This window comes from Pelodiscus sinensis, chromosome 2, assembly GCF_052426305.1.
Source record: "Pelodiscus sinensis isolate ZL-2025 chromosome 2, ASM5242630v1, whole genome shotgun sequence".
NCBI lineage: Eukaryota > Metazoa > Chordata > Testudines > Trionychidae > Pelodiscus > Pelodiscus sinensis.
Window position 1 is genome coordinate 205,573,007 of NC_143053.1, and position 13,139 is coordinate 205,586,145.

The 13,139-nt window shown below is 43.4% G+C and overlaps 1 protein-coding gene across 1 annotated transcript in view; it reads right to left on the reverse strand.

The window, feature by feature from the left end:
- AHR (aryl hydrocarbon receptor) overlaps positions 1–11,619 on the reverse strand; it is a 100,838-nt gene extending 89,219 nt beyond the window's left edge. The window contains exon 1 of the mRNA XM_075922259.2: positions 11,154–11,619. Within this exon, the coding sequence (XP_075778374.1) occupies positions 11,154–11,209 (56 nt within the window). The 5' untranslated portion in view covers positions 11,210–11,619. The remainder of the gene's footprint in view (positions 1–11,153) is intronic.
- Positions 11,620–13,139: the final 1,520 nt, after the last annotated feature.

Genomic DNA, 13,139 nt, shown 5'->3' on the forward strand with positions numbered 1-13,139 from the left:
GCCTTCAGAGCTTAGCTCCCAGCTAGCAGGTGATGTGCTCCAGCTACCCAGTTCTGAATGCAGCTTAGAAGTAATGGTGGTGATACCATGACACTCCCCCTCCCCCTTCACACACAATAGCTTTGCAATCCTATTTTGCACAAGGGACCCCAGTTTGATAAATTCTGATGTTAGAGCTCTACATGTTTGTATTTTGCCATTTTTCAATAAATATTCATTGAAATTTAAGCTTTAAATGTGTGAAATCACGAAATTGAAGATTTTTAAAATGGTATGACCGTGACATTTACAAAAATAGACTGTGAATTTGGTAAAGCCCAAGTAAGGAGAGACTAGGACAATGGGGCAACATTTAGACCTCTATTTGCCATACAGAGTTATACCTATGGGCTGTGTCTAGACTGGCCAGTTTTTCCGGAAAATCAGCCGCTTTTCCGGAAAAACTTGCCAGCTGTCTACACTGGCCGCTTGAATTTCCGCAAAAGCACTGACTTCCTACTGTAATAAATCAGTGCTTCTTGCGGAAATACTATGCTGCTCCCGTTCAGGCAAAAGTTCTTTTGCGCAAAACTTTTGTACAAACGGGCCAGTGTAGACAGCTCAGATTTGTTTTCCGCAAAAAAGCCCCGATCGCGTCCGTGCCAATCTAGATGCTCTTTTCCGAAAATGCTTTTAAAGGAAAATTTTCCGTTAAAAGCATTTCCGGAAAATCATGCCAGTCTAGACACAGCCATGGTTTTTAGAGAGAGGATGCAGTACTCTAGGAATTACAGAAAATTATTACTCAGTGAAAATTAGTGTTATGTCAAGATTAATCCTTGTAGATGTGCTTTTTACAAAAAAAGTCCAAAAAGAGGGGGCAGATTTTAAGACTGTTAAAACTGTTATAACAGTAGGCTGCCCTTCCATTCCTGCTGCTCTACTCTTTGGCTACGTCTAGACTACATCCCTTTTTTGTAAAAGGGATGTAAATTAGATGTATCGCAATTACTAATGAAGTGGGGATTTAAATCTCCCCGGCTTCATTAGCATAAAAATGGCTGCAGCGTTTTTTCCCCCCCGCACGGAGCTTTGTCGGAAAAAAGGGAAAAATAAAGCCTTTTCCGAAAGATTCTTTATTTCATAGAGGGATAAGGGATCTTTCGGAAAAGGCTATATTTTCCTCAATATCAGCATCTAGACTGGTACTTTTTTCCGACAAAGCTCTGTGCTGAAAAAAAAGCGGCAGCCATTTTTATGCTAATGAAGCGGGGGAGATTTAAATCTTCACTTCATTAGCAATTGCGATACGTCTAATTTACATCCCTTTTATGAAAAAGGGATGTAGTCTAGACGTAGCCTTTAGGTAAACCTGTGAAAGATCTAAATAAACTGAATGGCCAGAGACCCTTGTTTAGTTAGTATCTATGGGTATGTCTACACTACAAAGTTAATTCGAACTAACGGACGTCATGCCAGATGTTAGTTCGAATTAACTTTAATAGGCGCTACACTAGCACTCCGCTAGTTCGAATTTAAATCGAACTAGCTGAGCGCTTAGTTCGAACTAGGAAAACCTCATTTTACGAGGATTAAGCCTAGTTCGAACTAGCTAGTTCGAATTAAGGGGTGTGTAGCCCCTTAATTCGAACTAGTGGGAGGCTAGCCCTCCCCAGGTTTCCCTGGTGGCCACTCTGGCCAACACCAGGGAAACTCGTCTGCCCCCCTCCAGGCCCCGGACCCCTTAAAGGGGCACGGGCTGGCTACGGTGCCCATGTCAGGTGCAAGCCTGCCAGCACCCAGCCAGCAGACCCTGCACCTGACATGGACCGAGCCACCCACCCGATGCCCCCCAGCCCTCCCCCTCTTCCCGGGACCAGGCCGGCGGCTCCCGGGAGCTTGCCCGGGACCGCAAGAGGCGGGCACCCGCCTGGGCTAGTGCAGGAAAGCAGCCGGCTAGGGCAGGAGAGCTGCCAGCCTGGCCACCCAGGAGCAGGTGTGCAAGAGAATCAAGGGGGTCCACTAAGACCCCCGACCCTGAGCTTACAATGGCCGTCCTGGGTCAGACCAAAGGTCCATCTAGCCCAGTAGCCTGTCTGCCGACAGCGGCCAACCTTAGGGATCCTGGAGGGGATGGACCGAAGACAGTGACCAAGCCATTTGTCTCGTGCCATCCCTCTCCAGCCTTCCACAAACCTTGGGCAGGGACACCACTCCTACCCCCTGGCTAATAGCACTCCATGGACCCAACCTCCATCACTTTATCTCACTTCCCTTTAAACTCTGTTCTAGGTCTAGCCTTCACAGCCTCCTGCAGCAAGGAGTTCCACAGGTTGACTCTTTGCTTTGTGAAGAACAACTTTCTGTTACTAGTTTGAAGCCTGCTACCCATTCCTTTCCTTTGGTGTCCTCTAGTCCTTCTTTATGGGAACTAATGAAGAACTTTTCTGTATGCACTCTCTCCACCCAACTCCTGCTTTTAGAGACCTCTATCCTGTCCCCCCTCCGTCTACTCTTTTCTAAACTGAAAAGTCCCAGTTCTCTTTAGCCTCTCTTCATATGGGACCTGTTCCCAACCCCTGATCATTTTAGTTGCCCTCCCCTCTCCCAGCCTCTCTCTTCCCCTCTCCCCCCTCCTTTTCCCAGTCTCCCCCAGTTTTGTTCAATAAAGACAGATTCCATTTTGGAAGACACGTTATCTTTATTTTGTACATCAAGAAGAGGGGCTAGGGAAGGGTAAGTGGAAGGAGGTGAGGGAGGAATGGGGTACGAGCCCCCGATGGGGAGGACTGGGCTGGCTCTGCGGGCTTCTGGGGGTAGAAGCTCTCCTGCAGCCACCCAATTGCCCCCTCTCCCCAGATTGCAGCCGGGCTGATGGCTGAGTAGTGTGATGTGCCCAGTGTGGGTAGTCCGGGCAATCCAAGCCAGGACTGCTTTGCAAGCGGGGCACCCCTGAGAACTGTCTGTCTGGGGTGGGGGTCAGGACCATTTAAGCACAGCCCTCGGCTAGCCTGAGACAGCATCTCCACGCTCTAAGTCCTCCTCTTATGCCCTGCCGGCACTGCTTCCGGCCATCCTTAAGCCCGGTTCAGGGTCCACTTAATGTGGACATGCTAGTTCGAATTAGCAAAACGCTAATTCAAACTAGTTTTTTAGTCTGGATCCGAATTAAGTTAATTAACTAATTCGAATTAAGTTAGTTCGAATTAATGTTGTAGTGTAGACATACCCTATCACAACTGAACCAAAATCCTTCAATATTTCAGTACTTGTGAGATAGGCAAGTGCAGTCAGAGTTTCAAAGAAAAATGGTGGTCATAAAGTAATATTTTAACTGTTTTTCACTGTTCTTCTATATCAGTCTTTAATCCCATATTTTACTATGTGTGAGTTTAGATTTACTTATGTATCTATTAAAACCAAATACAAACGGCTGTAGCCTTAATTTGTACCATGAGGCCTAAGTAGGTTTCAAAATATACTTTCCTGATTTAAATGTCAAAGTAAATTAAAATACTGTTCTGAATAAAGCCAGTTGCTGAGCAACTAAAGATAAGTGAATATTTATTAGCAGGGATCCTAAAAATCTGTTTGCAATGGGAAAACCCCCCTCAGAATTTGCCTTTTTACAAAGAATACTTTTTCGTTTTTGTGAAAAAGGAATATTAGCTGCATTTTACTGAAAGTGCCAATTTCACTTATTCAGTGTGCACAACCTCCCCCTCTTGTGGTTAATTTTTCCAATGCATCTTAAAATGTACCCTGTTTATTTGATCTAATTGTGACTGGGGCCAGATGGGAAACTAAATTTTGGGATAAGCAGGAGAATTGGCAAAGAGCTTTCTATCCCCCTTTTTGGGGGGTGGGGGGGAAGGAGGGCTCTAAGCTCCAGCAGCCCAGGGCTGACCACTGGAGCCCCAACTACTGTCAAGCCTGGGTTGCTGGTGGTTCAGTTTATACAGAGAGCCGGACAACTGGGTCTTGGCTAAATGGGGTTCTACTGTATATCAGTAAGACACTGTGTTCAGTAAGGAAACTGAACTTCAGCATTTTGTTTTAAATAGCAAAAACAATTATTTTTATTTTTAGTTTTGGTTTTTTCCCCCAACATGGAAAACTGGGATCCTTGACAAGAATACTCAACTATTTTACTCCTCTAAAACTAGGGAATCCTGGATGAGATTAACAACACTGGCATAGAACATGCTGCAGATATTTTTAAACCCACCCTTAATGTTACAAACATTGGAGTATTATTTATCATGTATCTGTACTTAGTTCAGACAATTTAGGATGTGTGTAAAGTGTGTCATGTACCATTTTATCTTACAAATGAAACCAAGACAGGCATATTGAGGAATGTGAATAAACAGCATTGAAATGGACATAAAATGCATGGCCTCTTCCAAATTAAAATAGGATGATGTTTCCCTATTATCCTATATATGGAAAGCCATAGTACATTTTTTTCTCAAAAATGTTTATTCACATCACACGCTTTTGTCTATTGCCAAAAGTGATGCATGTTCACCATTCTCTAATAATACCACACTACTCAGCGGAACTAAAAACTCTAAGCATGATTTATTTTTATTCTCCTCCCCCTCCCTCCCCCCAACACACACCATATTCAACATTATTAATGTATTCAGATTCTAATGTGTGGGATAGGAGCAGAGGATGAAAGGATGGATATCCTCATAGACAGGGGACCCTTTTCATATGAAGATGAGGCAAACCTTTCACCTGTCAACTTTCAAACCAACTTCACCTAAAGCATTGACAACAGAGTTATATTTGTAAAGTATTTTAAATTGAGTATTAGGGATATGAACAACCAGTTGAGTATCCGATAGTCAACAGGCTTGTCGACTAGTCGCTCCCCCCTCCTCCTTGCTGCCTCTATCAGAAAAAGGCAGCAAGGGGGGTGGGGAAGGAGAAGAGGTGGAGCTTCAATGCAGCAGTGCTGTGTGGAGCCTGGGGCCAGACACCAGGCTTCATGCAGTGCTGCCACTTTGAAACACTGCGTACAGCCTGGAGCCAGTTGGGGTGCCCCCAGGCTGCACTCAGCATTTCAAAGCAGCAGCGCCACATAGATCATCTGGGGAGGCAGCTCTGTACGGCACCTGGGCTCAGTGGGGGAGTCCCCAGCTGAGCCAGGGCTCCACTCAGCACTGCCACTTTGAAAAGCTGTGAGGAACATGGGGCCAGCAGGTGAATCCAGTGTTCTTGGGGAGCCTTCCCCCCACCTCATCATCGCCTATGATCCAGAGGCAGCAGCAGGAATGTGTGTAGTCAAAAAGATTAACTGATAAGGCTAGGTTTATGAGTTAATCATATAGTCAACTCCACACTGACACCTCTATTTTAAATGTATAAGGAGGGCCAGTTATACTCAGAGGCTCGATGTGTGAAAGGGATTATCAATACAGGCAGTCCCCGGGTTACGTACAAGATAGGGACTGTAGGTTTGTTCTTAAGTTGAATTTGTATGTAAGTCGGAACTGGTACATATTTTGGGGGAGGACGGGGAGCTGGAGTTAGGTGGAAAAGACCCTGATTCTCATACAACTTCCTTATTCTAAGAAAAACACATACTGTTTTGATATGAAGGTTTTTTTGGTTGATATTTTAATTAAAAATTGATCATAAGTTTCAGTGTTTCAAGCTATATACAAATCTTCCTTTTGGGGTACCTGAAAGATCCCAGTTATTCACTTAATAGTCAGAATCTTTGTTTTTTATAACTAAAAAAAGTTTATTCAATGCATATTACTGTTCCAAATAGAATTTGCTACAGATAGTTCAGTGAAATGGGTATTAAGTGTAATCAATAGTCATTGGAGAGCACAGTGAAATATTGATACAATCAAAGCTGTTGTATTCTACTGAGCAGAAAATGGAAATCCCTTCCTGTGAATTGTGTGTTTGAATTTATCCACAGGATTAATTTTAAAGAAAAATTCTGTGTTGGGAACAGGAGTTTAGCCACAGGTGGGTCCTCATTGTCTACTCACCTATTTTGCAACCAGACCCATCCCCTCGGGGCTTACCCTGCTCCGCTCCAGCCAGGGTGTGGAGTTGGGGCTTATCCCCTCTTCCCTTCTGTCCTGCTCCTCCCCATTCTTGCCCACCCACACCACTGGGTAATTTTTCAGCTTCACCTCTGCCAGGCAGGAAGGGACTTGTTAATTTCACATGACACTAACAAGATACTTGCAACTTTAGTGCTGAAGAGGGAAAGAGCTGTTGCTCCCAAGGTGGGGACTGTAACACAATGGGTCTCACTGCCTGCTGCTCCTGCTGTTCCCTAGGAAATTAATTTTTCCGCTCTGGGGTACCCCCTTTTGGCTGGTGTCTTGTTCCCCCCAGCAGATCCGCATCCTCCGCGGCGACAAAAGCCGCTCCGCGTCTCCCTGGTCTGCTGGGGGGGGGGTGCTAGCTCCGCGTCTCCCTGGTCTGCTGGGGGGGGAAGCGCCTCCCGCGCCGCCAGAGGTGGCGACAGTGGGGGAGGCACCCTGCACTAGCTGCCCCCCCCCCCCCGTTTGTAACTAGGGATCCGACGTAAGTCGGATTGATGTAACCTGGGGACTGCCTGTACAAAAGTTTGAGAATCAAAGTCGTAACCTCTTGTCCTCCGCTAGGGCCTATGTATCAATGCCCACCCACGCAGTTGGCAACTTTAACAGTTCATTTTGATTTGAAGACTGCCTACAACAGAGTACAAGGGGAGTCTGCTAGAGTACTGACAATGGAAGTTTTGTGCTAAATCCAACAGACAGGGTAGCTTTTAAAAATCATATGCCATGATTGTGCACAAAGGAAGACTTTTTTTAAGCTTCCTGACCTACTGTGTCTTCACTATGCTTAGAAAATCTAAATATGCTACACGTATTTTATTTGTAATGTCTCTCTGAAAGAAGCAGCGTACATAAATATGAAATTTAAACTTTCAAGTATAATGCTATTGACTGAAATTATTAATGAATGTGCATTGTTTCTAAAAAGAAAGACTATATAGTAACTCTTTGTATTAAGAGGAATTAGAAATAATGAATGGTACCAGAATGACCCTGAAAAGTCCTATCTATCCATGAAGAAAAAGCAATGACAGGAAAAGTATCACTAAGATGCTTCTGCACCACCATATATTAATCCTAGCCTGAAGGGTCACCAAGACAACCAAATAAATATTTTGGGGTACAATGTATATGAAGAACCCATATCAGTAAGAATTGGACAAAGCCAATCACTTATATTTCTCAGTGCAAAATGAATATCTGAAACCCATGAAATTAGCTTTTGCTGGTATTTTGGTTTGCGCATATATAACAATTAAACTGATTGGCCTCCTTGCACTACCACAACATCGCCACTTGCCCACTTAGTGTTTACTGCATATTTTATTTCAACAAAAAAAGTTAAAGTATAATACATGCAAAATATTTTTATCTAAAGACATAAGGATTAAGTATGTATTTATTCATACATAAGGGGACAAGGATTAAATTCACGTAATGATCCATTTTTAACAAAACTAACTTTTGTGGCTCTTGCATTCCATGCTGTCTGGCAATAAATGAACTCTATGGCTTGTTACATAGGAGATTCCAGTGACTAATAAAAGCCCAGAAAACTTGAGAATATATATCTGAAAAATTAAAAAACACAACAACTATCCATGGGCCATTACCAAAGCCTTGGTAAACCTTCGTAAACACCCACAGGAAAATGGCCACATGAGAGAGTCCAAATCATTCAATCAATAAAACAGAAAGAATTACAAAGAGAAAAATAAATATAAAAGAAGAAAAGGTTCTAAGAAACTATGTATGCGCCATAATACATAGCAAAATTTAGTTGGGTGAATGTGATGAAATCACACTTTATTTACCATGCATTATTCTGCTTTAAAAAAGGCATGGATATTCCTACATTTAAACTAACTATAGTATTTCTCCAAAAACACTGTCAGTATCTTTTCTTTTTACACATATTATAGTGATAGAGAAGCTCTCTAAAGAAAGGATTGTGTTCCAGTACTCTATATTGACTAGGTAATAGCTCAAGATTTTCTGTGGGGCTCCATCCTATAGAAGGTAGATTATAGTGTTTTTTTTCCCTTGAATGGCTACAAATCAGTACCACAATTTTAAATAATTTTCCACCGGAAAAAATATTTTTTTTCCCATTTAAACTTTCTTGTGAACATTACATCATGAAACAAGTAAGAAATAAGTTGTTCACACACAAACGGGTTGTCTGCATACAGACAATGCATCAGTCATCCTCCACTCGGAGTTTTGGAAATGGCAAGTAAATCACAAACACATAATTCAACAAAAATTTAATCTTTTCCTTGTAAGAAAAAATGTTAAAAAAAAGTTACATTACCTGACAACATATAAGTACATCAGCTCTTATTTAAAACCATTTTTTAAGAAGTTTGACATTTGCCTGGAAGAAAAGCTGACTTCAAGGCTGTTATCCCACAAGTGTTCTGCATCTTAATTTGAGGAGAATCAGAGGCAAGTTGGATTTTTTCATAATAATGAACAAGCTTTATAACCTTTTTAAAGGTCAGCTTTGATAATCTGCTGTTACTGTCTCCGCCCCCCCCCCCCCTTTTTTTGGCCAAGAGTATGAACTTTGATCAGTTTTTAACTGGGCAAATAAGAACCCTCAGGCCTGCAGATACAGTGTTGCCCACAGCTGCTATCAGAATATAGATAAAAAGGCAGTATAAAATTAAACAAAGAAAGGGAAATAAATAAGTAAAGGTAGATTGAACAAACAAAATAATCTTACATAAGTTATTTGTCAATCCATCTGGATAGTAAATAATACATATAACTGTTTTTTAAACACGTTATAAGCCAATACAAAATTATGACTAGATTAAAAACAAAAATATTTAATATTTAAAAAGGTTTATTTTCCCTTTTAGTCCTAAAAAAGGGAGCTCTTTTATGACAAAGACACCTCAAGACTAATTTTTTTTTATTTAATTTCCACTCATATGTTGATTTACATAACAAAGAGTCTTCAGATTCAAATATGGTAAGTGTTGCAAATTAGAATAAAGAATATAAAATACTAAGCAACTTTAGGATCAGACATTTTTATATGAAGGTATAAAAATACTGTAGAAACAGTTTTCAGATCTGATTAGAATTTATTAGCAAACAAAGCATTAAGACCTCTGGTCAAAAAGAGCGAATAGCTATACAACAGATCCTTAAATCAAGATTTGTGTGTGCTTTAAAGGATTAGTCAAGAAAGTATGTAAACAGAGCTGGAAAGTTATTTGCAGTAGGGCAGGTGCTACTGCGCTTGCGCATAACTGTAGGAAAAGTAAGTATTTCCTATATACTTCTATATCTTGAAACAGGGTAAGTATTTCCTATATACTTGTATATCTTGAAATAGGGCAACTATTTCCCTCTAAATTATAGATTTATATTGCTTAACAGTTCTATAACTTCTATATTTTAGCTTGGAAGTGACTAGCCGCATTTACATTAAGTAATTTACTGACACTTCTGCAGAGTTTTGGTAGAAATCATCATATACATTGCTTTTCACTGATTAATTCACTCCACAAACATAACAGAATTTCACTTAAAGCAAAATATCCATGTATAGAAATATTTCAATAGCAGCTGCTGTGGTTGAATATGCATTCAACTGATCCAAAACAGGGAGCTGAATGATATAAAGGAATTTGCTTACTCAAGTATGTTAGAAGTAGTTGTCTTTTCCCCCTCATCAGCTCAGTAGATTACTTCATAAATTTGTGGTTAATTTATGCATCTTTATGTAGTAGATAAATGTGAAAGTTAACAATTTCCTTTAAAATTAATTTCAGATTAAAGGAATCTGCTAGTGAATCAGGTACAGCCTTGGGCCCAATCCTGTCTATACTTGTGTAATAAAACTAGCTTTACTCAGGCAACCAAATAATAATTTTATTTTTTTTAAGATGCGGCAATAGTTTCTGATTTTTATGTTTGCTTGGCATTAAATGAATATAAATTATAATGGCAAAATAAAAAAACTTTAGGAAAAAACTATTTAAATATTCCCAAAACAGGATGACATGATTACACATGATCTATTGTCATGTCCCAAGCACCTTGTCAGAGACATCCACTTTCAGAAACCATCACTCTAGATATATTACATTTTAGGGGGTGGCAGGTAGTGGATCTAAAGTATAAGACTTCATACAGAGTGTAAGTGATTAGTTAAAAGTCACAGTACCAGACAAAATACAGGACTATGTAACACTTTAAAGACTAACAAGATGGTTTATTAGATGATGAGCTTTCGTGGGCCAGACCCACTTTCTCAGATCACCAGAAAGGACACCAGAAAGTACCAGACAAATACACTGCAGCAGTGACTTGTAACCTACACACATATCCAAGTGGGGACGAGAAGGGGCAGCCGTGCACCCAACACAACTACACATACACTCGCCGCAGCGCAGCTAAGCAAAACAAGAAATTGCTCCATCACTGTGACCAACAGGACTTTTTTTTAAAACTGCATGTGTCGTTTAATTACGTTTTCACAACTAGTTGAACTGGTGGGAGCTCGGGTAGCCATCGCTAGGGACAGCCACCTTAAATGCTTCCTAGTCTAGGTCAGGTAACCCAGCCACATTGAACCTAAAGTCATTTCTTCTTCCTTCCTTCCTCCCCTCCCCCGCACCCAAGTCCTCATTCTCCCTTTTAATCACCATCCTTACACAACTGGGTCATCGGTGCCTGTTCACAACAGGACTCTGAACGTAACTAGCTACAGACTTCCCTGTTGGGGGAGGAGGCTGAAAAGGGGACCTCCCGGAGCCCCACGACTAGTCACGCCTACGCCCAGCGTTGTGGCAAGGGGGCCCCAAAGCCGCCGAGAGGGGAAAAAAGCCCCGCAAAAGCGCACCAGGCACTGCAGCAAACGGCCCCCGGGTAACCCCTGCCTGCGGTGCTGCAATCCCCCAGCTCCCGAGGCCCACGCGCAGCGCAGCGGGCTGCAGACTCCCACACGGCGCTGGGGGAGCGGGGAGCCGCTGCAGGGGGCGCAGCCAGGGGCCGGTTTGGGTGAGCCACTGACAGCCCCGCTAGGGCCAGGAGCTTCCCCCCGCCGCCCCTGCTCCGCCCAAGCTCGTCTCTTACATTTTCTGCACCGGCTTCCGCCGCTTGCGACTGGCGTAGGTGACATTGGGGTTCATCCTGCCGCCGCGGCTCCCCGCACCGCAGCCGCGAGTCCCCGGCGAACCCGCTCGGCGCCGCAGCCCGCAGCCGCCCGGCCCTGCCCTGCCCGTCTGCAGCGCGCCGAGCGCGGCTCCGCTCGGCCGAAGGAAGGCGGGAGCCCAGGTGATCAGCGCCGGCGACACCCACCAACCCGCTGCGGCCCCGGGGACAGGTGCGGGGGCGGCCGGGGCTTTCCAGATCCCCCTGCCCGGCAGCGGCGGCTTCTCCTGGCGGGGCAGATGGAGGCCGAGCCAGCAGCGCGCCCCGAGGCTGCCGCTGCAGGGTGCGACGATGCTTCTGCCCCGGTGCGGCCGCCGCGGGCCAGGCAAACGTCTGCCACAGTCCGCCGCCCCCGGCCGCTGCCGCCGCGGTCGCAGAGCCAGCCACCCAGCAGCCCGGCCCCTGCTCTCCACGCCCCGCGGGGGGAGGCTCCGGCGGCGGCCTACGTGAGGGAGCCGCCTGCGCCGCCATGTTGGGAAGGTCAGGCCCGCGGACATGCCCCGAGAGCCGCCTCCCGCTAGGAACAGCCCGCCCCGCACGCAGCTGGACGCCGCCAGCAAGGACAATGACCCGGCCCCAGACCTTCCGACAGGCCCCGGCGCTGCTCGCGTCCGGGCACCGCCCGTAGCTCCACAGCAGCGTGAGCAGCCGCCGCAGGGAGGCAGGAGCGGGGTGCTGGTGGGGCCTGGGCCTGCTCTGAGTCCTGTGGTGCGGGGGAAGGAGGGTGGCTCGTGCTCTCCCCTCAGCCCATGATTTCCCCTGTTTCGTTCGGGGTGTCAGAGGCGCAATCAGCCGTTGTGGCTTTACATTTTTAAAGGAAAAACAAAATTATTGCAAGCGATACGGGCTGCTAAAGCGCTACTCCGTCTTGCTGTTCAGGCACAATTGTGCCCTTTCGTTAAGGGCTGTGAAACAATGAAATCCTGTCATGGTTAAGTGTGAGATTTAAAAGAAATAATTATTGGCGGTTTGTCATACTGTTACATGATCCATGTATTCTACTGGTGTTTATTTATGTTTACATTTGCAGAGATTTCAATTGCATAATGTACAGTGCTCATTCTATATTTTTATTTGCACTGTAAAAAGATAATTGTATTTTTCAGTTCATCTCATACAAGTACTGTAGTGCAGTGTCTTTATTGCAAAAATAATTCCACTATTCCATTAATTCCACTAAATTGCACTATTGTTTTACATAACTGCACTCTAAAATAAAATATTAACATGTCATCTGATAGGGTGGCTGAAGTATGAAGAGGCATATAAATATTTAGCAAGTCTGGCATGTAAATTTACCTTGCAACATTGCCTTCAAAGAATCTCTGTTCTCACTTTCAGGTGGCATTGTAAATAAGCAGGCAGCATTATCCCCCATAAATGTGAAACTTTGTCTTAGCCAATTGCTAACAAGAAGTTAGGACTGACTGAGTGGACTTGTACGTTTTTTTAAGATTGACCTTGTTTTGTTTTTGAGTGTAGTTATGTAACTAGAAAATTCTACATTTGCAAACCACTTTCATGATGAAGGAACTGCACTATAGTAGTTGTATGAAGTGAATTGAAAAATACTATTTCTTTATCTTTTTACAGGGCAAATATCTTAAATACAAAATAATATAAAGTGAGCACTATTCACTTTGTATTGTGTTGTAATTGAAATGAATGTTTGAAAGTATAGAAAGGCATCAGATATTTATAATATATTCCAGCTGGTATTCTTGTTTAACAATGTGATGAAAATGGTGACTAATTGCTATATTTTTTTTAAAATCAAGTTATTTCTCTTGACTTAATCACAATAAACTCAAGCAATTAACAGTTCTAACTGCCTATTTTTTCTTCTCCCTTCTACATATTCATTTGAAGAGAAGGCCAATTGATAGGCAAGGATGACAAATAGGGGTA